At 63.6% G+C, this 21,216-nt stretch overlaps 1 protein-coding gene across 7 annotated transcripts; it reads right to left on the bottom strand.

Annotated features, from left to right (window-relative positions):
• Window positions 1-1,561: 1,561 nt before the first annotated feature.
• Window positions 1,562-13,476, bottom strand: Rab3il1 (RAB3A interacting protein like 1). 7 transcript variants are annotated; one of them, XM_087203717.1, is made up of 11 exons: window positions 11,936-12,398; window positions 7,514-7,766; window positions 7,175-7,270; window positions 7,023-7,100; window positions 6,561-6,767; window positions 5,595-5,723; window positions 5,407-5,516; window positions 4,605-4,773; window positions 3,316-3,382; window positions 2,891-3,126; window positions 1,562-1,698 (listed from the first exon to the last, which is right to left on the bottom strand). In XM_087203717.1, exons 1-11 carry the CDS (start codon window positions 12,278-12,280, stop codon window positions 1,685-1,687), a joined length of 1,704 nt encoding a protein of 567 aa, XP_087059843.1. In that variant the 5' UTR covers window positions 12,281-12,398; the 3' UTR covers window positions 1,562-1,684. The 7 variants fall into 7 exon arrangements, 5 of the variants coding, with proteins under 5 accessions (XP_087059843.1, XP_087059844.1, XP_004874343.2 ...); XR_015448286.1 differs by lacking the exon at window positions 11,936-12,398 and adding an exon at window positions 13,229-13,476 and having other exon boundaries at window positions 1,627-1,698; window positions 4,605-4,704; XR_015448287.1 differs by having other exon boundaries at window positions 1,627-1,698; window positions 4,605-4,704; window positions 11,936-12,015.
• Window positions 13,477-21,216: the final 7,740 nt, after the last annotated feature.

The raw sequence follows: 21,216 nt of genomic DNA, 5'->3' as shown, positions 1-21,216 counted from the left end.
GGTGGGGACGGCCAGCTGTGGGGCCTGGCGTGAGGCCTGGGGAGCCCTGAGCGTCCCCGCTGCTCGCTCCCTGCCTTGAGCCGCCACATGGGCCTCCTGCGGGGCACAGTGACGTCGCCATCCCCAGGTAGGCCCCAGAGCCATGGGATGTTGGTGCAGTGACAGCGGGGACCGAGCCCCAAGCCCAGCAGGGAGGCTGCCAGGGTGACAAACGGCGGAGGGGAGGGCGCTTGAGTGCCAGCGGGAAGCAGGGAGGCGTGGGCTTTACGCACCTGAGCGCAGGTGGGCTGAGGGAGAGGCCAGCAGCACCAGGCACAACCAGGGGCGTTTGGGGCGGCGGGTCTTGCTGAGGGCTGCAGCCTTCAACAGCACATTCATTACGCATTTCACAGCCAGATCGGGCCTGACAACCGGTACACGTGCACATGTGTCATGCCAGCTACTCGGGAGGCTGAGGCAGGTGGAATGCAAGTCTGAGGCCAGCCTGGGCAATTTAATGAGAACTTGTCTCAAAATAAAAAGGGCTAGGCTGCAGCTCAGTGGCAGAGCCACCCTGGGTTGAATCTTCCGTCCCGGGGTGGGGGGCATAGGGGGAGCAAGCCCAGGCCTTCCCAGTAGCACACGCGTGAGACCCAGTGCACGGAGCTAGGCTCGCACAGCAGGGGACACGGGGCCAGAGCCTGTGCTCTGCATGGGGAGGGAGGATGGTGCAGCCTCCCTGGGAAGGTGGGTGCCCAGGGGACACGCGCCGTCCAGCCAGGCCCGAGCACAGGCTGCGTTCCGCTCACAGGGAGGCAGCCGGGTGCTGAGGCCATGTCTAGACATCCTCCAAAGCCTCCCGCTTGCTTCCTCAGATGCCCAGATCGTGAGTGACTGACCCACGGTCCAGGGCTAGGCCCGAGGGCACTGGGATTAAGGGCGTGAGTGCTGCCCGCCCTAGCCCTGAGTAGTCTATGACCAAAGGGGCTGTTAGGGTCCCTCCTGCTCCTGCTACCTTGGGGGTGCCATGGACCTTTTCTTCTCTGCAGTGCTCTTCTGCCATGTGCCACCCTGCCTTGGAGCCAGCTGACTCCGAACTGTGAGCTAAATAGACTCACAGGTGGATCAACAAAGCATGGCATGGAGGTGGAGTACTACTCAGCCTGGAAGAGGGAGCCAGGATGTGGACACACTGCAGACATGCCACGTGACGTGTCTTGACTCACAGAAGCAGGAAGCGGGACAGGGTCACAGGGCAGAGTGGGGGGAGACAGACTTATTTACGTGAATAAATTTCACTTGTGTTTTTTTGGTACTGGGGATCGAACTCAGGACCCTGAGCTTGCAAGGCAGGCGGGGGCACCACTGCACTAAACCCCCGGCCAACGAATTTCACTTTTGAGACCAAAGGTTCTGCACACCTGCTTCACACCCGAGCAAACACACCTAACACAGCTCACACTCCGGTGGTGGACGGCTGGGTGGGGCAAACGCGCTGGAGGACCCAGTTACTTGGGTGCTGATGGGGGGCTCACTTAACCCCATCTCAAAAATAAAAGATGGTAAACTCTCGGGGGGGGGGTTAACAATTAAAAAACAAAAAAAATTTTTTTTTTTTTTTTTTGGTTTTTTGTTTTTTGCTTTTTTGGTGCCAGGGATCAACTCGGGTCCTTGAGGTTGCACAGCAGGCGGTGAAACCACTGAGCTAAATCCCCGGCCCTAAAAAACAAAAATTTAAAAAGAAGTTTAGTTGTTTAAAATTTCGAAAGCTATCTAATGCAATCTTCCCAACTGCAGGATGAGAGCTAGGCCTCTGGTGTTGTGGTCCATGCGGGCAATACCAGCACTCAAGAGGCTGAGGCAGGAGGATTGCCATGAGTTTGAGGTCAGCCTGGGCTACACAAGAGACCCTGACTCAAAACAAAAGAAAGCAAGCTAGGCCCAGAGAGGAGTGAGGGGCCGGGAAGGTCTTTGGGGTGACGGGTCAGGGGACACATGACACCCTGGACTTGGTACCAGCTGTGGCCTGGAGTCCCCAGGGACATGGTGGTGAGCCTGGGCAGTGGCCACCTCGGGGCGGGGAGGGGGCTCACGACCCTGGAAGGGACGGCCTGGCTGGAAGGGCCCTGAGGCCGCCTACAGACCTTCCCTGGGAGGACCCACAGGTCCCAAGCCTGGCCGGGACCCCAGGGCCCCACACTGTCTGGCCTCCAATGCCAGCCGCCTGCCCGGACCCCAGAGCCCTACAGGGGATGGAGTGCCCCGGCGCAGCACATACGTGTGGCAGGAGGTTTCGTTCAGGATTTGGGGTAATCCCAAGCACGAGGTGGGCAGGGGAGGATTTGGTTTCATTCCCACAGATGCCCAGAGGCCTGGCCGGAGCCCAGAGTGCCACCAACAGGCCAAGCCCCACCAACAAAGCCTCCTTTATTAAACAGAGACGGAGCTGCATTCCAGCCAGGAGGGGCACGGGCGTGGTGGGGTGTCCAGTGTGCAGACCCCGGGATCTGCAGCAGAGCTGTGGGCGGGCACCCAGGTCCCACCTGTGCCCACTCAGAGAGAAGAGCCCATCCCCATCCCGGCAGTGGGGCTTCGGGGTGTGGTGGGAGGAGGGGTGGTGCTCGCTGGGGGGCTCCCCACTGCGTGTGGTGCAGGGTGGGGGAGGCCCACGCCCTCCTAGCCTGCTGCCCTTGGGGCAGAAAGGCAGGGGCCCGGGGCTGGCCCAGTATGGAGGGGGTGCTGGGGCAGGGGCTGAGGATGCCTTGGAGGTCTGGCTGCCCCAGAACTGTCCTTCCCAGAAGACTTGGCTGCCACAGGGCAAGGGGAGGCAGCGGCCCGGAGGATGTGCCCTGCCCAGGGTCCCCTCCCAGGAGCCCCGTGCTTCGGTCCATGGTGCTCTCTGGAGATGCACCTGTGCACTGCCTGGCGGGGTGTGGAAGGCTCAGCTCGGAGCTCCAGGGCCGCCTGTCCTTGCGTCCATCCAGGGTGGGCGTTGGTCCCTCCTTGCAGCTGTGGCTCAGGGCTAGCTGCCCTGAGGCAGGTGCTGCTCCAGGCCGGCTGCGCCCTAGGCCTCCTGGGGGAAGAAGCCCAGCTTGGCCAGCGACATCTCCTTCCGCAGCCTTGTGACCTCCCAGAACATCGGTTCCACTGCAGGCAGGGACAAGGAAGCTCGGGGTCCCCGGAAGGCCTGGTCCTCCCTGCTGTGCCCCACCCCCACAGCGATGGCGGGGACCCCCACCCCACCGCAGCATGCAGCCCAGAAAGCCAGGCCAGCAGCGGGCTTGGCCTCTGCTCTGCTCTCCCAGGGCCACCCATGCGCCACCAGGGGGCGCTCACCATCCTGCCGCACCAGGCCCTGCTGGATGTAGCGGATGTAGGTGAAGAAGTTGCACACCGCCGTAATCTGGGGTAGAAGGGGACGAGTGACCCGCCGGACCCCACTCCTGGGCTCTGGAGGCCAGTGTGGGCCTGACAGCGGGCAGGATGCCCACGGCCCGACTTGGACAGGGCTGGGCTGCGGGCTGTGCCGATCAGCAGCAAGGCCAGGCTGTGCCTGACCGTGAGACCTGGGCTGGCTCCCACAGCTCACGAGGCCCTGACAGCAGTGGCTGAGGGGTCCCCGCTCCCCGCCCCACACTGGGTGCTGAGGGCCAGAACAGGGAGCACGCCACTCCCCCTGCGGCTGCAGACCTTGGCTGGGCGGCCCTCAGGCCTGGGAGGGGGACGACTCAGGGACCAAGGGCCGAGCGCTGAGGAGAACGTGCAGGGTCCCTCCCCATGCACACCAGGCCGGTCCTCCAGCTCTGCCCAGCACAACCGGAAGCCGGTCAGGAGGAACAGGAGGTGGCGCGGGGCCCAGCTGGGAGAGAAGAGGAGGAAGGGCCCTGCGGCCACCGAGCAGGCCGGGGTCCAGACAGGCCCCGTGTCCTGCGCACAGCTCCTCGGCCGAGGTACAGCCTCGTGGAAGAACTCGCAGGCACGGACAGCAGCCTACAGCTGAGGGGTCTTCTGAAGAGCCCAGGCCGGGGCACACTGTCCTGCCCCAGGCGGCACTGCAGGGCCGGGGAGCAGCTCACATTGTCACTGCCCGTGTTTCCAAACAGGCTTCTGCTCCTCCACTTCCTCTCCCCTCCCTGAGGCCAGGCCCGGCCTCGGGCCCAGAGCAGCCTCGGGCAGAAGCCAGTTCCCACCGCCACGACAGTGTGCAGGCCTGGGAGCCCACCATGTTCAGTCCCACCCACAGCTCGGATGAGGACAGCTGCCCAGCCCACTCCCGACCCAAGGCGCATCCTGAAACCCGGGCGAGCTGGAGCTGCCCATGGGGCCGAAGGTGCCTGGCCTGCAGGACCCCCGTCCTCCAGCTTAGGCTGAATCCTGCCAGCCGCTCGTGTCCGTGGAAAGGATGGACTCGGGGAGGAGCAGCACTGAGCCATGGCTGTGGCCCTGCAAGTCCCTGGGGCGTGGACGCAGGGCAGGCTGGGCTCCCGGCCCAGCAAAGGGAGGCAGGAGTGTGGGCTGGAGCTGCACCCCAGCCTCTGCCCTCTCTGAGCCTGTGCCTTGCAGGTCTGTAGGCCCGGCTGGCACCCCGGGGTCCTCCTGGCGGCCCGAGGAGGCAGGAGACTCACCCTGGCCCGGGAGGATGGTGAGATGCAGTAGTGGCTCTCGGAGTCCCCCAGCCGGATGCGGTGGCGGCAAGTTCTGCTCAGCCCGCTCAGGGCGCACGTGCTGAGGACAGAGGGGCGTCCAGACCCGGGCACCCGCTCCAAGGCCCCGGCTCCGCAGGCCCGTCCCCTCCTGGGAAGAGTGCCTAACAGCCTCATGCTGCTGCCAGCGCATCAAGGCTGCAGCCCCTGGAGATGTCCCTGCCGCTAACAGGGCCTCGGAGCCGTCACCCCAACCCCGCCACAGGCAGCCCTCCTGCTCCCCTGGGCCTCTTCCTGTGAGCCCCCGAGCCCGGGCCTGGGCGACCCACCCCGGCTGACCCCACTCACGTCCACAGCCCCGCTGAGCCTCCCAGCCCAGCTGCCCCTTGTCCCTTGGGCCCCCGGCAAGCTCCTGCCGTCCCCTGCATCCCCAGCCGCGCTCTGGTTCTTCTCCCAGTTCCAGCCCTGCTGCTCCAAACCCCAAAGCCACCCTTTCCCAGCGGCCTCCCTACTGCCTAGGAAACAGCCACAGAGCCCAAGCCTGGGGAAAGCACCCAGGCCGCAGGACCCAGGAGGATGCTTGCTGTCCTCCTGGCTGTGACGCTGAGTGGACGGGGCGCCCGGTGACGACAGGAACACCCGCCCCGCAGGGTGAGCCCGTGGCTGCCGCACGCTGCACACTTGGGCTCCAAAGCCGAGGTGGCCCCCAGTCCTGCGGAGGCCGGCAGCTGTCCCTGTCCCTGTCCTGCCGGGTCCCCTGGGCGGGAGGGCCGGGCACGCTCACCTGGTGCGGACACACTCCGTGGCGGGCCTTGTGCCGGGCTGCGAGTGTGAGGCCACGGGCTCGATGGTGAGCGTGTTGTCCTCCACGGCGCCCCGCACCAGCGCTGAGAGCTGCGGCAGCAGACGGTGAGTGAGCGGGCGGCGGGCGCTGGGCGCTGGACCTCGGCTGCCTGCCTGCCGCCCGCTCACCTCGCGCATGGCGAAGTCCAGGCAGGGGCCCACGTCCTCGCGGTGCACCCTGTCCAAGAAGGGGCAGGCCTTGTCCAGCGTGGGCGCCGCCCGCCAGGCCTGGAACTCTGCGAACAGCGTGGAGTCCACCTGGGGGCAGCAGCAGGTGGGGGGTCAGGGACCCGGGGCGCTGGGGCCCAGCGGTGGGCAGGCGGCCACATCCGGGAGAGGCACTGAGCTCGTGCCACATGTTTGCAGTTACTCGGCCCTAAAGGGTCCCAGAGCAGGTGCAGGGCCCGTTCAGGCCGCTCAGCACCTCCATGTGGGCACCCACAGGGGCTGGCCAGTCCCACTGCACACAGGGCACGCTAGGCAGCAGCCTCCGAGCAGTTACCTGCCAGGCAAGGGAGAGGCAGGTGGCGGAGGTGGCAGGCGTGGGCCCCCACGTGGGGGCGGCCAGGCCAGCTTGAAGGTGAGGTGGGCGGCCTTGTGGGGAGCACGCAGAGGAGCAGGGAGGGGAAGGGGCAAGGCTGGGTCGGGCCGGAGGGCAGACCAATGGCCAGACAGAGAGCGCACAGAGACAGCAGGAGGCAGAAGGTGTCAGTGTCCAGGCCGGGCTCCGGGGATAGACGAGGACGGGAGGGTGGGCTGCAGCTCTGACACAGCTGTGTCCCCACAGCTCCTCCCGCGGCCCCAGAGGCCCATTCAGCGGAGGAGACAGGCTAGTGGGCAGCCTCCTCCGCACACGGGCCTGGCCGGGCATGAGGGAGATGTCTTTCGGGGACAAGTGGCCCCAGGACGCTGCCACAGGGGTCTCACGGCCGTGGACACACCTGGAGCCAGTCCAAGAGGCCTGTCCCTGAGGGCCCTGCCCAGCCCAGGGCAACAGGGTGCTCTGTGTCCCCACAAAGGCCTGGGGCCCAGAGCCAGCTGGACGGGCTCCAGGCCGCACAGCAAAGGCCAGGCCCGCCAATGCTGGCACCTCACCTCCCTGCCCTCCTTGTCCTGCGGGAGGCCGTGTCCTGCAGCAGGGCACATGGCGCTGCTGGAGCTCTTGTGCCGCGAGTGTCCCTTGCGGGGCCCAGCCTTGGTCGGGCTCTGCAGCTGCGGGTGCAGCTCGTGGTTGGGGGAGGCTGGCGTGGATGTGATAACCAGGGTCTTCAGGGCGGTCACCTCCGCCTGGAGCATGTCGATCTGCAGAGGGGACACGACCCCATGTGCAGCGAGGGAGGCCGAGCCCCCCGGGGGAGGTGGCCCATGGAGGCCACGCTGGCAGCAGGAGCCCTGAGCGTCTGGCCCAGAAGAACCAGCCAGCACCTGGGGGCTGGAGCCAGGCCAGAGGCTGCTTTCAAAGTGACAGGACAAAGCCACCACAGTGCCCCCGCCCGCCCCGGCCCCACCTGTCCCCACAAGGGTACAGCCAGCCTGGGAGCCTGGCCTGGGCCTCACCTTGCCCCGGGCCTCCTTCAGCTGCTTCTCTGAGGCCGCCTGCTTCACGTTGGCCTCTCGAACCATCTTGTGTGCCTCCTGGAAGAAGGCAGGGTCTGCTGAGCCGCCCACAGCCTGAGGACCCTGCCTCGCCCACTGCACCCTGCCTGCACCTCGAACAGGCTGGCCGTCAGCTCCTCCAGCTCCCGCTCCAGCTGCTCCCGCACGCGGCTCAGCCTCTCGCACTCTGCATCCTTCAGCTTCAGCTCCTGCACAGGGCAGGTGGGCGTCAGCCACCCGGGGCCTCGGCCTGGTGCCAGGCCTGGGGAAGCACTGCGGCCCCCGCCTGTGGCATGAGGGCACCCACCTGGAGACCCCGAGGTGGGGGCAGGCTGTGCTGAGTGCCCAGGGTCGAGCCCCTGCACTGGGGTGAAACACACAGAGCTGGCCTGTCTTGGGGACTCGGGGTGTCATCCCACACCCCTGCGCCCCCTGCCCCCATGGGACCCCACCTTCTGGGCTCTCCGCAGCTCCTCCCGAAGGAACTCTGCACCCTTCTCGCGGATCTCCATGGAGGAGCTGCGCAGGCGTGACACGTCCAGCGGGGTGGCGGCTGCAGCCTGGACCCCAGGGGGCTCCCCCTCCACAGTGGCCTGGGCAGGGGGCCCAGGGGCCTGCCAGTGGCCTCTGCTGGGGTCCACGCCCTTCCAGGGCCCTGGGACAGTGGAGAGGGGAGGCCGGAGGCCCTGGTCTGGCTGAGGCAGGCTGCAAGGCAAACAAGAACATCAGGCGGGGTCCCCAGGTGGGCGGGGCCTCGGCCCTGCAGACATGGCTGCCCCAGCCTCTGGCCTCCAACCACAGCACAGGGCCCTGCCAACTGTCACTGCTCTCACAGGGACAGTGATCAAGCCCGAGCCCCAGCTCCAGGCCTTGGGCAGCAGAGATTAGCACACTCCAGGCTGACAGATGGACTTTGGGAATACAACAGGGCTGTGATCCTAGCTCTCAGGAGGCTGAGGCAGAAGGATCACCTTTGAGTTTGACCCCATCCTGGGCTACATAGTGATTTCAAGGCCAGCCTGATCTACATAGTGAGACCCTGTCTCAAAAACACAAAAGAGGAGGAGGAGGCAGAGGACAAGAATCAGAGCCTCGGCTTTTCCACAGGGGGAGGACCCTGATGACGCCAGCCCCGAGGGCCGGGTGTGCACCCCACAGGAGAGCAGGAGCTGCTTCCCACAAGCTGAGCTAAGCCCAGTTCTGCAGGCTGATGGCTCAGCTAGTGGAAACCCTGCCCCTCTGGGTGGGCCAGAGGAAGCGGGAGGTGCCTGGCAGGAAGAGCCTGCCAGCGGCCCAGGAGGCGACCACTTCCGGCCTGGCCCGGGGAGGTCAGCCCCCTTCTCCAGGCCTCAGACACCCGCTCCCAGTGGGAGCGGCTCAGCAGAGCGGGGCCTGAGCCAGCACTGGGCAGCAGGGGGCGGAAGTGAGGGAACACATGGGCTGGGGGCTCCCCTCCTTGTCCTCGGGGCCCTCCAGGTGCTCCCTCTGCCCTGTGCAGACGGCTGGGTCTCCTGGACCTCCCTCCCCGGTGCACTGTGGTGGCCCTGCGGGGCAGGGTCTGCACCCAGGGCCCTCACGGGGGCGCCAAGTTCTCCCATTCGCCTTTACTTACTGGGGCACTGGGGACGGACTCAGGAGCCTTCATCCTGAGCTACACCCCAGCCCTTTCTGTTCGGCAACAGGGTCTCACCAAGTCGCTATGGACTCAACCTTGCGATCCTCCTGCCTCAGCTTCCCAGAGTGCTCAGTGCTTGTTTTCTCGTGGAAAACACTGTCCCTGTTACTCAGATAAGGGAAGGCGCTTGCCCTGGTCACCCAGGTGGTCGGGTCTGTGCTGAGGTGGCAGCCCTGTCCCCAGATGGGCCCACAGCGGTGGTCCGGGTTTGGGGGGCAGGGGATGGGGGTACCTGCCCCGGGTCTAGGCCTCGGGCCGGGATGGGAAGATCAGACCCAGCTCAGCCCACACTGGCCCCGCAGCCTCTGCTCAGCCCCAGGAAGCAGCCTGCTCCGGGGACCTCCGGGAAGTGAGCGTCCCGTCCATGGCTGCCTGGGGCGGAAACCCCCAAGGTGCCCCTTGCTGGCCAGGCCCAACCTTGCCACTCAGGTGGGAGATGGGTCACTGTCCCTCAGCCGGGGAGCCCGCCAAAGGTGGACCAGCAGGAACTTCGGGCGAGAGCAGGGTGGCCACAGGACAGCCATCCCCGAGGGCCCAGCCCTGGCATCCTGCTGAGGGGGACACCTGGATGCAGCCCTGGCCCGGCTGAAGACCAAGCCCATCCGCCCACCCCAGCTCTCTGGCCACGGCGAAGGCATGGGGGCCAGGCCGAGGTAGGCAGGGTGGCCCATCATCTCCCAGCAGCCCTCACTTCCGGCCCTGCGGGAGCCAGGATGGGACCCCACTCCGCATCAGTGTCTCTTGGTGACACCACCCCTCCTGGGGGAAGAGGAGGCATGGGGAGGGGACTCTCCACAGCCACCAGCTCCCCTGGGCTGGGCCGGGGCGGTGCAGGGGGAAGCGGGGGACTACAGTCTCAGACCCCAGAGGAAGGAGGGATGCCGGGTCCGGTGGGCTTGTCCCCAGGGCGGCCTGGGCTGTGTGGAGCTGTGGCCCCGTCCTGCCTGTCCCCAAACCCTGCAGAGCCGCACATCTGGGCAGGGTCTGCTGCAGCCCGAGGGATAAGGGTCAAGGTCAGGTGGGGCGCCAGCACCTCACCTTGAGACCACTCTGTGGCTCAAACCAGAGGTCCCTGGGTCACTGCGGGCCTGGGCCACACACATGCCTGCCCAGGCCTTCAGGCCCCAGCTCTGACCCACGTGATGTGGGTCTCAGGCTGATGCTGTGCCCGCCAGAGGGGTTGGGGTCCCTGCTCTGGGCCAAGGCAGCACTGTGTGCAGTGCCACTGAGCTACATTCCCGCCCCCAAGCCGTGTTTTAACAAGGCAGCGCTGAGGTTCAGAAGGGGCGACCAGGTGGGAACACACACCAAGGGGTGCACTGGAAGCTGGACCCGGGTGCAGGCCCGACGGGCACGTGACCGCTGCCTGGCAGGGGCACAGATGGGTGTAAAGGAGAAGAGGCCGGATGCGTGGCTTTGAGGAAGTGAGGGCCTGGGGCAGGGGTGGGGAGGCCCTGGGGGACAGCAAGCTGGGAGCACAGACGCCGCAGAGAGGGGGCCGGGCAGTGGCACAGGAACTGGGAGGCCAGGGAGGGGGATGGCACGAAGTGTGGCGGCTGCTGGGTGGCACCAGGGCAGGGGGCAGCTGCAGCCACAGCCTGGGAGGGGCACCTCGTCTCCTGGGCCCTGGGCGCATGGAGGGGGTGGAGCGACAGGTGAGAGATGGGGCGGGGCACCCCAAAAAGGGCAGCGGGTCCTGGGTGTGAGGGCAGGGAGGAGTAGGTGGCCCGGAGGGAATGCAGCCCTTCTGTCCCCAGGCTCCCAGTGAGCCAGGCCAGGGGGGTCTCTCCAGGTCCACAGCACATGCTGCCCGAGGGGGTGCAAGAGGTGCCCCCAAACCTGGCATTCCCTGGGTCCCCAAGGCTCCCAGACCCACAGTGAGCAGTGCTGGGAGGGTCTAGGACAAGATGTGCTCACCGAGGGCCCAGGAGCCAGCCCCTACCTTCCCGAGCAGGGGTCTCCTGCCTGGCCCTGGGTCGGCCTGGGGCTCCCTGGAGCAGGGGTCACCCCAGGTGGCAGGGGGACACAGAGGCCAAGAGGTTGTGCTGAGCTCTGTGGTCACAGCAAAGGGGCAGCCAGGACTGGGGCTCGGCCTCTGCCCAGTGGGTCCCAGCGGCCGGCTCCGAGGATACAGCCGCAGCCCTACTCCCAGGTAGCCCAGGAGCCACAGGTGTGGGACAGGAGCGGCTCGGGGTGCGGGGTGTGTGCCCTACAGTCACGGCGGAGGGCCCTGTGTCCCTAGTCCCAGGCCTAGCCGTGGAGGTCCCCCAGCCACTGCTGCCCACCCGGAAGGGGCTGGGGTCAGGCCCGGGCCACCAGCCTCACCCCCACCTGCAGCGATCGCAGCTCTGCCAGGGCCACCAGCCCTCAGGATGTCCCACCTGGGCTGTCACAAGCTCTGGGTCACAAGCCCAAGCCGCTTCGCCCTTGGGCCGGCTAAGTGTGGCCCTGAGCAGGGTCCCTCTCAACTGCTGGCGGGGCAGGCTGACCCCAGGGGATGCTGGCAGCACGGGCCCCAAGTCCCTGCCTACTGCGTCTACGGGGGGGGGGGGCATAAAGCATCAAGGTGAACCCGAACTCTGCCACCCCTCTCGAGTGCCCGGCTGCCCCCACACTCACTGCATTTATGGAGCCCTGGCTGCACCCCGAGGCCCACAAAGGACATGCAGCATCCAGGGCTGTGTGAGCCGGCTGGGGTCTGTCGGCCTCCTGTGCCCCAGGAGGGCCCTGGACAGGACAGACAGGCCTGGCCGGCGGCCCTGGGGAGTCCGAGACCCTGTCCTGAGGTGGGTGCAGGGGCCAGCCGGATGCCCCAGAACAGGCGCTCTCTAGGCGGGGGTCTCCCCCACCCAAGCTCGCTTCACCTGGGGACCCAGAGAAGGGCAGTGACAGCCCTGGGGCCACACAGCAACTCAGAGGTGTTCTGCCTCGGTCCACCCAACGCCCGGCTTCCTCCACGCCAGGCTGCTCCCAAACCTATGTGTGTGGGGGGGGACCGAGCCCCGCGGAAAGCCCCGCCCCGGGACCCCAGGGCGCGCACGCAGCCCGCGGGGCAGGAGGGGCGCGGCCAGGACGCTTTCCAGCCCGGAGAGAGGCGTCGCCCGCTCCTCCGTGAAGACCTGGGGACCGCGGGCTCCGGCACACGCGGCCCGGCGGCTCTGCCCGACCCGCAGCGTGGCGGCCGCTCCCGCGCTCCTACCCGCTCCACATCGCAGCCTCGGCCCGGCGTCCTCCGTCCGCGCCACCGCCGCCCTTGCCGGGACCCGCCCCGCGTCACATGGCCGAGGGCAGCCCGGGGACACGTGCTGGCCCCGCCCGCCGTCACGTGCACTCGGCCCGCCCATCCCACTCGGGGACGGGACTGCGAGCGCGACAGACAGACACGCAGTCGGCCTCGGCCGCACCAGCTCGGGCCGCCCCGCCCCAGATTCACGCGAGTGTGGAGACGGCGCCGCGCCAGCCCTGGGCTTCTTCCCGGCTGCCTGCGCGGTCCATGGGGGCACTCTCGAGGGGGACCCCAACTCGGTCTCAGCCCTCCTTGCATGAGGGTCCCCAGGGAGGGAGGGTCTGACCTTGGCTGTGACCCCCCCCCTCACCGGGCCTGCCACGGGCGGGACCCTAGAGCCTCCCTCCAGGGCATGTGGGGTGAATCCCTGAGGAGCGCGTGCACCTGCGTCCCCCTCCCTCTGACCCACCAGTCCTGGGCCTCAACTTCCCCAGGGCACTGGGCAGCAGCAGGAGGGGTGACCCCCAGGCTGCAGCCCACCCAGTCAGCTGCCATTCGCTGGACCTGGATCAGCTCCTCCTGAGCCCAGACGGGCTGCCAGGGCAGGAACCGCAGGGCGCCGTACACACCTGGTCCCCCTCTGGCCCAGCGTGGTGGGGAGATGAGCTCAGGGATCCGCTTCTGGTCAGTTTCCCGGGGTCCCCAAGCCAGGTGCTGGTGTAACTGACAACACGGAAGAGGGCTCCCCTGGCCCAGGTGGGCACCGCGCACAGGTCGGTGAGTGGAGGCCGGGCTGGCCCTGCCTGTGCCTTGCCCTTTCCCTGGCTGACGGCTTGTGCAGGGAACAACGTGGACGCGCCCCCCAGTGTCCCTTCCCACTCTGCGCCATTCTCACCCCTGGCCTGGTCCCTGCATCTGCTGCATAGTTGTCCCCAGGGCTATGGCCCTAGAGGCAGTGTCCCTCTGCCCAGCCCGGCTCGGGTTAGATTGGGGTCTGGCCCAAAGCAGGTAGGTGTCACCGAGTTGGCTGACAGAAGCCCTCACAGCTGGCTGAGCAGGCCCTTGAGGGGACCCCAGAGGTCAGGCTGTGTCACCTCTGGGGACTCCCTGGACACTGCGCTGCTGTGGTCAGGCCACGGTGCTGCCCCCCTGGCGGCTCACGCTAACTGCTCCCTGGACTGGGACCTCTCACTGGCTGCGGGGCCACCGGAGTGCATGCCCTCCAGACCCATCGGGGTGACCAGGTGCTCAGACCCCCGGGCTCACCTCTCTGCGCCCCAGGACTCCTCTCCCGAGGTCCCTTGCAGCACAGGGCACAGGCCCGCCGGGGCATAGCGGACGGCGCCCGAGCGCATGGCCAGGAACACAGGGCACGGCCCGCACGCGGGGCAGCCGGGGGGCTCCTCAGAGGCAGCCATACCGGCAGCCGAGGGTCCCTCCGGAGCCGCGGTAACCTTTGCTATCTGTCCCCGCAGGAGCCGGTGGCAGGGCGGTGCCTGGATGGCCCCTATCTATCTCCGAGACCGGCTGGGCAGCCGTAATTATTAACTGCAGCCCTGCCCCCTCCAGGAGGCTTGGGGCGGGGAGCAGCCCTGCGGCTCAGGTCCTGTCCTGAGGGTCGGTTGGCCCGCACGAGGTGGTGCAGGTCCAGGATGCCCCACATGCAGTGCTGGAGCCTCTTGGTACCTCAGACTCCGTGCCTCAGTTCCCCACGGTTAGGGCACGCCAGCCCGGCTGCCCTTGCCGGATGCGCCGCCTTGTCCCCGCCCCGCCCGGGGACGGGTGAACGGGCCACTCTGTCCATTGGGCCCGGCTCTGGTCTCGTCCTGCCCTCCCTGGCTGTGTGACCTGGGGGAGTCTCGGGACCACTGGGGCCCAGTCTGAGGGGAGCACAGCGCGCCTGTGAGTGATGTCGGGCGTCTGCCTCTGTGGACAGCACGTACTGGCCCTCCCTTCCGTGCGCTTCCGTCCCCTCTTCCCACCCTGGGAGGGGCCGCTGGGCCTGATACAAACCAGATGCGGCCTCCCGGCCCGGTGGGGGTTCCTGGCCACCCCACCCTTCCTGTTTTGCTCCTCACTGTCCCCACCTTCCTGGCCTGGCCTCCCCTCACCTGGAAACCATTAACTGGGACAGGATGCCCGGAGAGGGGGGAACTGCCTCTTGCCCCACAAGGCGTGGAAGAAAGCCCAGTGTCGTCCCTCCCGGCTGAGCCCCAGCCAGCCCTCTGTGGGGAGACTGAGTCAGGTGCTGGGACCTACAGGGAGGCGCGCTGCTGTCGGGACCCCAGCCCTGCCCAGACAGGATGGGGAGCTCTTGGGGCCCCGACCCGCCCTGTGACTTCCTAGAGCCCAGCGCCTGTCCTCCTGCGGTGAGGACACCGAGGCTGGGAGGGGCCCGAGGAGCAGCCGGGCGGAGAGACACGTGGACGAGTCCCCTGGGGCCTCTGTCTCTGCAGCCATTCCTGTGGTCACGAGGGAGGCTCCGAGGACACTGCCCGCCACCGTCAACCAGGCCCTCACACCTGGCCCCAAAGCACCACACGTCTCAGGGCTGGGCTGGGCGCTGGGGGTCAGGGTTCCCATGGCAACACCACCCCAGAGCTCTGCACCCTGCCGTCCCTCACTCCTCCGCCAGCAGGGGTGGTGGACCTCCAGGTGGAACCCAACTCCTCTGCAGCCTGGCCCCTGCCTGGATCCGAGCTTGGAGTCTGAGGGACGGACGCTGCTGCAGAGGGAGGTGACTGAGTGCTGCCTCATTGCAGCGGGAGCAGGGCCAGCCCAGCCCGTGGTGTGCAGAGGGGCTGGGGTCCTGCCCACCCCCACAGCCCGGGGCCCCCTGGCCCCCTGCTGCCCAGGCCTCCAGGCTGAGTCATCCTTTCCCTGGCTGTGAAGACAAAGACTTCCAGATCCAACTACACTGATGAAAATTTGAGCCTCCGTTTACCCAATTTAAATTTGGAAGGGTCATGTGAGGATTAGCTTTTTTCTGTTCTGGGAATTGAACCCAGGGTCTTTTGCAGTAAACTACATCTTCAGCGCCTTCTTACTTGTTGGGACGGGATCTTGCTAACTTGCCATCCTCCTGCTTCAGCCTCTGGGGTAGCTGGATTCCAGGCATGCACGCCTGCCTCCAGGGTTCACCCTCTCGGGCTGGGCCTCTCTAGAGAAGTACGGTTGAAGAACCAGCAAGATTTGTAGGTCTGTTTGGGCACCGTGTTCCCGGGGGGCTCAGGACAGCGAGGCGGCTTCCAGGCAGGCAGAGTTTGGGCTTTATTCTCAGGCCAGCGGGGCAGTTAAACAATTTTAGCAGGAGAGAGATCCTGGGTGCCCTGCTGATGGCGCGGCATGCAGAAAATGGCAGTGGACAGGTTCTCACCGAGCGTCCCGCGTAGGAGGGAGGGACCCCTGCTGGGAGGCCGAAAAGCCCCGCTCAGGAGGCACAGCTGCTCCCGCCCCAGGAAACAGCCCAGAGAGCTCAGCCAAGGGCCCAGTGTCAACACCTTCAACTCAGGAAGGCGTCACAGATCACTGAGGACAGGCGGGAGCCCAAGGGGACATTTGCTCATCAAGTACTTAGTGAGGTGGGGCACTCGGGAGGCTGAGGCCGGAGAATCATTGCAAGTCCAAGGCCTGCCTCGGCTACACAGTGAGTCCAGGAGCAGCCTGGAGTAGATAGTAAGACTCTGTCATGAAAAAACCAAAAATCCTTGCTGGTCATAGTGACACAGGCCTGTGATTCCAGCACTCGGGAGGCTGAAGCAGGAGGATGGCTGTGAGTTTGAGGCCAGCCTGGAATACATAGCGAGACCCTGTCTCAAAAAACAACAAAAAACAACCCCCAAATATTTAGTGAGCAGGAGGGACGGTCTCTGCTTTCACGGGGTGCACCCTGAGGGGGTGAGCTACAGCTCCAAGGGGCAGACTCGGTCCAGGAGGGCCTGGCTGGACATTTCTGGAGCAGAGTGGGAGTGGGCAGGCTGCCGCACAGGTCAGGACAGGGCGAGGATGGCTCAGCTCAGCCAGGGCAAGAGACCAGTTTCCACGCAGACACCTCCGGGGCGCACGGGGAGGACCGGAGAATTCCCATGCCCGAGACAGCAGGCTGGGGTGGCGAGGGACTTCCGCTCCAGGAAAGGACATCCTTAGCTTCCCTCGGGAGCTGGAGCGCCCAACACACCAGCAGGGCTGGAGCCCGAGGCAGGGGTCCCCACCTAGGAGCCTGATGCCTCCCTGGGCAACACAGGAGGATCCAGTCTAGGAAGGAAGGAAGGGAGAGGGCAGGAGGAGAAAGGGAAAGAAAAGAAAGGAGAAAACAAAATACCCTAGGAAGAGAGGCTTCGAGTCTGTGGCTGTATGGCCCTCGGTGCCCTCCAAAGCGTTGGAGCCAGGTGCTTGGCCCCGAGGGGGACCTGGGGCCCGTCCCGTCCCGGAGGAGGTGAGGCTGGGGAACCAACAGACAGTGGCACCCAGCGGCGCAGTTGGAGATGGAAAAGGGTGAAGGAGACTCGGGCCTACGGGGTCCTGGAAAGTCTCCCCGTTTTCCAGTGCTGGGGATTGAAGTCAGAGCCTTAGTGCTCAGCAACAGGCCAGCTCATTTTTTATTTTGAGACAGGGTGTAAATTGCCCAGGCTGGCCTTGAACTTGGAATCCTCCTGCCTCAGCCTCCCAAGTGCTGGGATTACAGGCTCATTGTTTATCACACATCTTAGTTCTTTTCTTGTCCCCTTTCTGTCCTCCCTCAATCTCTCTCTTTTTTTTTTTGGTTCTCTTTCTGGCCACTGGAGGGCTGAGTTCCTTTGTCTCGGCCCTGGTATTATGTTTCTTATCATCTTGGCCCTTCTGAGGCTGAAATCATAGTCCAACAATGGGCTCTGATTCTTATACCTGGATTTTAACTGTAAAATTCACCTTTTCCATCACATTGCCTATTGTTATGTCTGGCACCTCTAGTGCATGATGGTCAGAATGAGAGGGAGGCAGGGAGGGAGGGAGAGGGGAAGGGGAAGAAAAGGAAGGGGGCAGGGAGGGGAAGATGGAGACAGAGACAGACAGAGACAGAGAGACAGAGAGAGACAGAGACAGAGAGAGACACACAGACAGAGACAGCCTCCCGCCTTGTCTATCCCTTTCCCACTTGAGAAAGATCTGTCTCCCTGCTTCCTGTTATCTGTCTTTTCTTTTGCTCTTCATTCATACTTTGGGCTTATCTAACGGAAACCATGTGATATTTAAGCTTGTGTGTCTGGTTTATTTCACTTAACATCTGGTCTCAAGGTGTATCCATTCTCCTACAAATGACTCAAGTGTATCCTTCTTTATGGCAGAGTAGTACTCCATGGTGTGTAAATACACATTCTCTTTATCCACTCATCTGCTGATGGCATGTAGGCCACTCTAGATTTAGCTATTATGAGTTGTGCTGCTATAAATATGGGTGTGCACGGATCACTGTAATATGGCTTTAATTCTTTCAGGGCGATGCCCAGAAGGGGAACAGCTGGGTCAGATGGGATTTCTAGTTCTCACGTTTTAAGGAGTGTCCACACTGATTTCCACAGTGGTTGTGCCAGTCTGCACTCCCACCACAGTATGGAGGGCCCTGTCTGAGTCCTGCCTTAAGACTGGAAATCCTCCCTGGAAGTGGGCGGGCCGTGAGTGGGCAGTGCCTGCCTGGGGGAATCCTGTGACACAGGTGCTGCAGAGGCCCCAGCCCTCTTCTGCCTCGGGCAGCCACACCTCCCCTGCCCCGTCCCTCTGGGGAGCCGGCCCACCCAGGCAGGGACCCCAGGGACCCCGAAACCTGTCACCCAGCACTGTCCAGCCAAGGACACCCTGCAGTGGGGCCAGGAGCTGCTGCCAAGGAGCTGTTAAGCATGTTTACAGCCCTGGCTTTCCATGTGAGCAGTGCCAGGGGTTATCGGCCAGATACAGAGAGCCAGTGGCCCGAGAGAGGATGAAGCCAGCTGGAGGAGGAGGGCAATTGGCAGGAAACAGCCTGCAGGAAAGGGAGGAGGAAGAGGAGGAGAAAGGAGAAGAGAGGGAGGAGGAGGGGGAGGAGGAAGAGGAAGAGGAAGAGGAGGGCCATGCTTGGTTAATGTCCCCAGAGAAGAAGAGAATGCATTGCACTCAGGAAATAGTGTGAGCCTGTGAAAGTAACCATCCAGGCACCGTGGTGGTGCAGGTCTGTAATCCCAGCACTCAGGAGGCTGAGGCAGGGTCGCTCCAAATTTGAGGTCAGCCTGGGGTACATAGTGAGCCAAGGCCAGCCCGAACTACAAAGTGAGACCCTGTCTCAAAAAAACCTCTTGAAATTATATATTTTTAAAGATAGAGTCAAAATGAGACTCTCCAAAGGTTGGAAGACAAGTTGAGGAAATAGCAAAAAATAGAAAGAAACAGGAGAGGAAAGATTAGGCAATTAGTGGACCAACTTAGGCGGCTCAGTATCTAAATGAGGCTCAGTATCTAAACGATGAGGGTTCCACAAAGGGAGTGGAAGAAAGCAAAGGGAAGGAAGCATTAAGCAACTCAGGAGCACTCCCCGACAAGCACGTGCGTTTCACACCGGAAGCCACGGAGCTTGTGCCGAGACACGAGACACGGCAGGAGCGCTGTGCTTCAGCAGCGCACAACCTCAGGAAGCTGGGGCGGGGCGCCCCCCGGAGCCCCACAAACACAAAGGAGCCGCAGAGGGCCTGGGCCGAGCCGGATTTGGACCTGATGACCACAGCACAGGAAGTGAGGACAGCAGTGGAAGAAGCAGAGCTGCACCCACCTGGAAGTCCCTGCCAGCCAGGGCCCATCAGTGCGTGGGGAGAACAAATACCTTCCACCTTCAGGGTCTCAGGGTGAGCCCTGGCACGGTCACCTCCCACGGGCCCCGGGAGGACACTGCCAAGGTCCGAGAGTGTCCCCAGGCTCGGTGTGGAAATGAGTCGCACCGTGGCAGTGTTAGAGGGGACCACAGGGGCAATGGAACAGCGGCACAAGACATCTGCGGCCTGGAGCCTGTGGCTGGGAGGGAGCCGTGGAGCCAAGCAGGCAAGATGCTGCGGGCCACAACTATGGCACTCGTGCCACAGCCGGCTGCTACCACTGCAGGTTCTACAAGGTCCACCATCACTGCTTTCTCAAGTGATCCCTGAAGCTTTCAGGAATCTTTGCGGAGAAACTTCACCTCAGTTCTGTACTTGTCTTAAACATAGTAGCTGGTTATGGTGGTGTACACCTGTAATCCAGCTCTTGGGAGGCTGAGGCAGGACAATCGATTGCTGTTTGAGGCCAGTCTGGGCTGCATAGTGAGTTCAAGGCCAGCTTGAACTATGTAGTGAGACCCTGTCTCCAGAAAACCAAAATAGTGATAAGAATTGAAGGGAGTTGCCCCATCTCAGGACCCTTCCTTCTATCTAGGAGACCTTGCTTCCCCACAGGGCAGTACAAGCTTCAGGGTTGGGCTCTGCCATCTTCAGGGTGGGATACTGTCCTCTGACCCCCAGGGTCCTCCTGTGTCCTACACAGGATGCACTTGTCCCCCAGTGTCTCCACTTGTCTCAAGTGGTTGCAGCGCTGGGCCATGCAGGGCAGCTTGGGTAGTGCACTCCCCTACTGCACGTGAGGCCTGGGGTTCGATTCCCCAGCATTTCAAAATATGGAAATATTGGGCTGGGGATTTAGGGGTTCCGCCGCCTGCCTTGCAAGGGCAAGGTCATGAGTTTGATCCCTAGTACCAGAAGACAAAACAAAACAAAAAGCTGGGGATTTACCTCAGTGGGACCTCCCTCACAAAATATGGAAATATTTTTTTAAAAACCAACCCAAGTCCCAAACTGCATCTCAATGGCATCAGCCGGAACACCCACAAGCCCTTATCTTAGGCAGGCAGGGCGGGCTCTGGGTGCGATGCACCCTGGGAGGGGCCTCTCATCTCCAGCCCCAAGAAAGAGAAGCCCACAGGTGGGAACAGTGCTGGCGGCATGGTGTGGTCACACACGGCACACTCCCCAAGGGGGGTCTAGAAGGGGAGCAGCTACGGGCCCCAGGAGCCCCACATCAAGCCGGGTACAGTCCCTGCAGCTCCAGGAACCGTGGGCCCCATCACCCGGCCTCTGGGCCAATGTTCTCTACTGAATCTCTCCCCCCGCCCCCCGTTGTTTTTTTTGGTACCAGGGATCGAACTCTGGTTCTTGCGCTTTCACGGCAGGCATCAGAACCACTGAGCTAAATCTCTCTCTCTCTTTCTGTCGGTTTTGAGACAGGGTCGCGCTATGGTGTTCAGGCTAACCTTGCACTCACTAAAAGCCCAGGCTGGCCTCGAACTCACAGCGATCCTCAGCCTCCCAAGTGCTGGGGTGACGGTACGGGCCTTTCTCTTAAAGGCCAGCATGTGCTTCCGGCAGAGCAGTGTGGGGAGCCTGTTTTCTGCTGTAGAAAGCTAGGAGTGCAGCAGCTTCTTGTCACCACCTCTGTCGCAGGGACCCGTGCCTCTGCTTGTTCCACTTCCTGCAAAGCCTCACAGTCAGGCTGTGTAAGCCCCAGGGTCCAGGTCAGGAAGCAAAGGGTGCTCCACAGACCAGGCAAGCACGTCTCAGGGCCTGGCCTCTGCAGAGCTGGCCAAGTGACCTGTGAATGTCCTCACACCCACGGGGGCTGCGGAGCCACCCCAGACCACAAGCTGCCCAGTCCTAGCTCTTTTGCCGTCTGGAAGGTGGAGGATTTCCAAAATCACCACACTTCTTTCTGCCAGCTTCTGTTTGCTTAGCAGTTCTTTGTGTGCCAGGTCCTACTGCAGACAGCAGAAAGAAGCCAGGGTGGAGCTTCAACTTCTGCTTACAAATCACCTCAGCTAAATATCCAAGTTGTGACACGAAGTCTGCTTCCCGGCTGGCCATGGCAGTGCCCACCTGCACTCAAGCTGGAGCCCCGCTTGGGCAGCTCAGTGACTTAGCAAAACCCCGTCTCAGAATTTAAAAAGCAAAAAGGGACTCAGGGTGCAGCTCAGTGCAAAGGTCCTGGGTTCAATCCTTACCACACACACTAAAACCTGTTTTCCACACACCTGCTGGACACTGTGTGAATCTCCTGCCACCTCCCATCCAAGGAGCAGGAGGAGGTGGGGATCCTGGGGAAGAGGACAGCACCGAAGAGCAGACAGGAGTGAAAGGGGTATCCATGCTACAACACAACTCCACTACAGTCGACCTGCAAGCCTTGACACAAAGCAACAAGCAGAAGAAGAAAGGAAAAAGAAAGAAGAA

Source organism: Heterocephalus glaber, unplaced genomic scaffold (genome assembly GCF_053883595.1).
Source record: "Heterocephalus glaber isolate CG9 unplaced genomic scaffold, H.glaber_assembly_v1.0 deba00001806, whole genome shotgun sequence".
Classification (NCBI taxonomy): Eukaryota; Metazoa; Chordata; class Mammalia; order Rodentia; family Bathyergidae; genus Heterocephalus; species Heterocephalus glaber.
The sequence above is the reverse complement of the archived record's forward strand: the minus strand, read 5'-3'. Positions and strand labels throughout refer to the sequence as shown.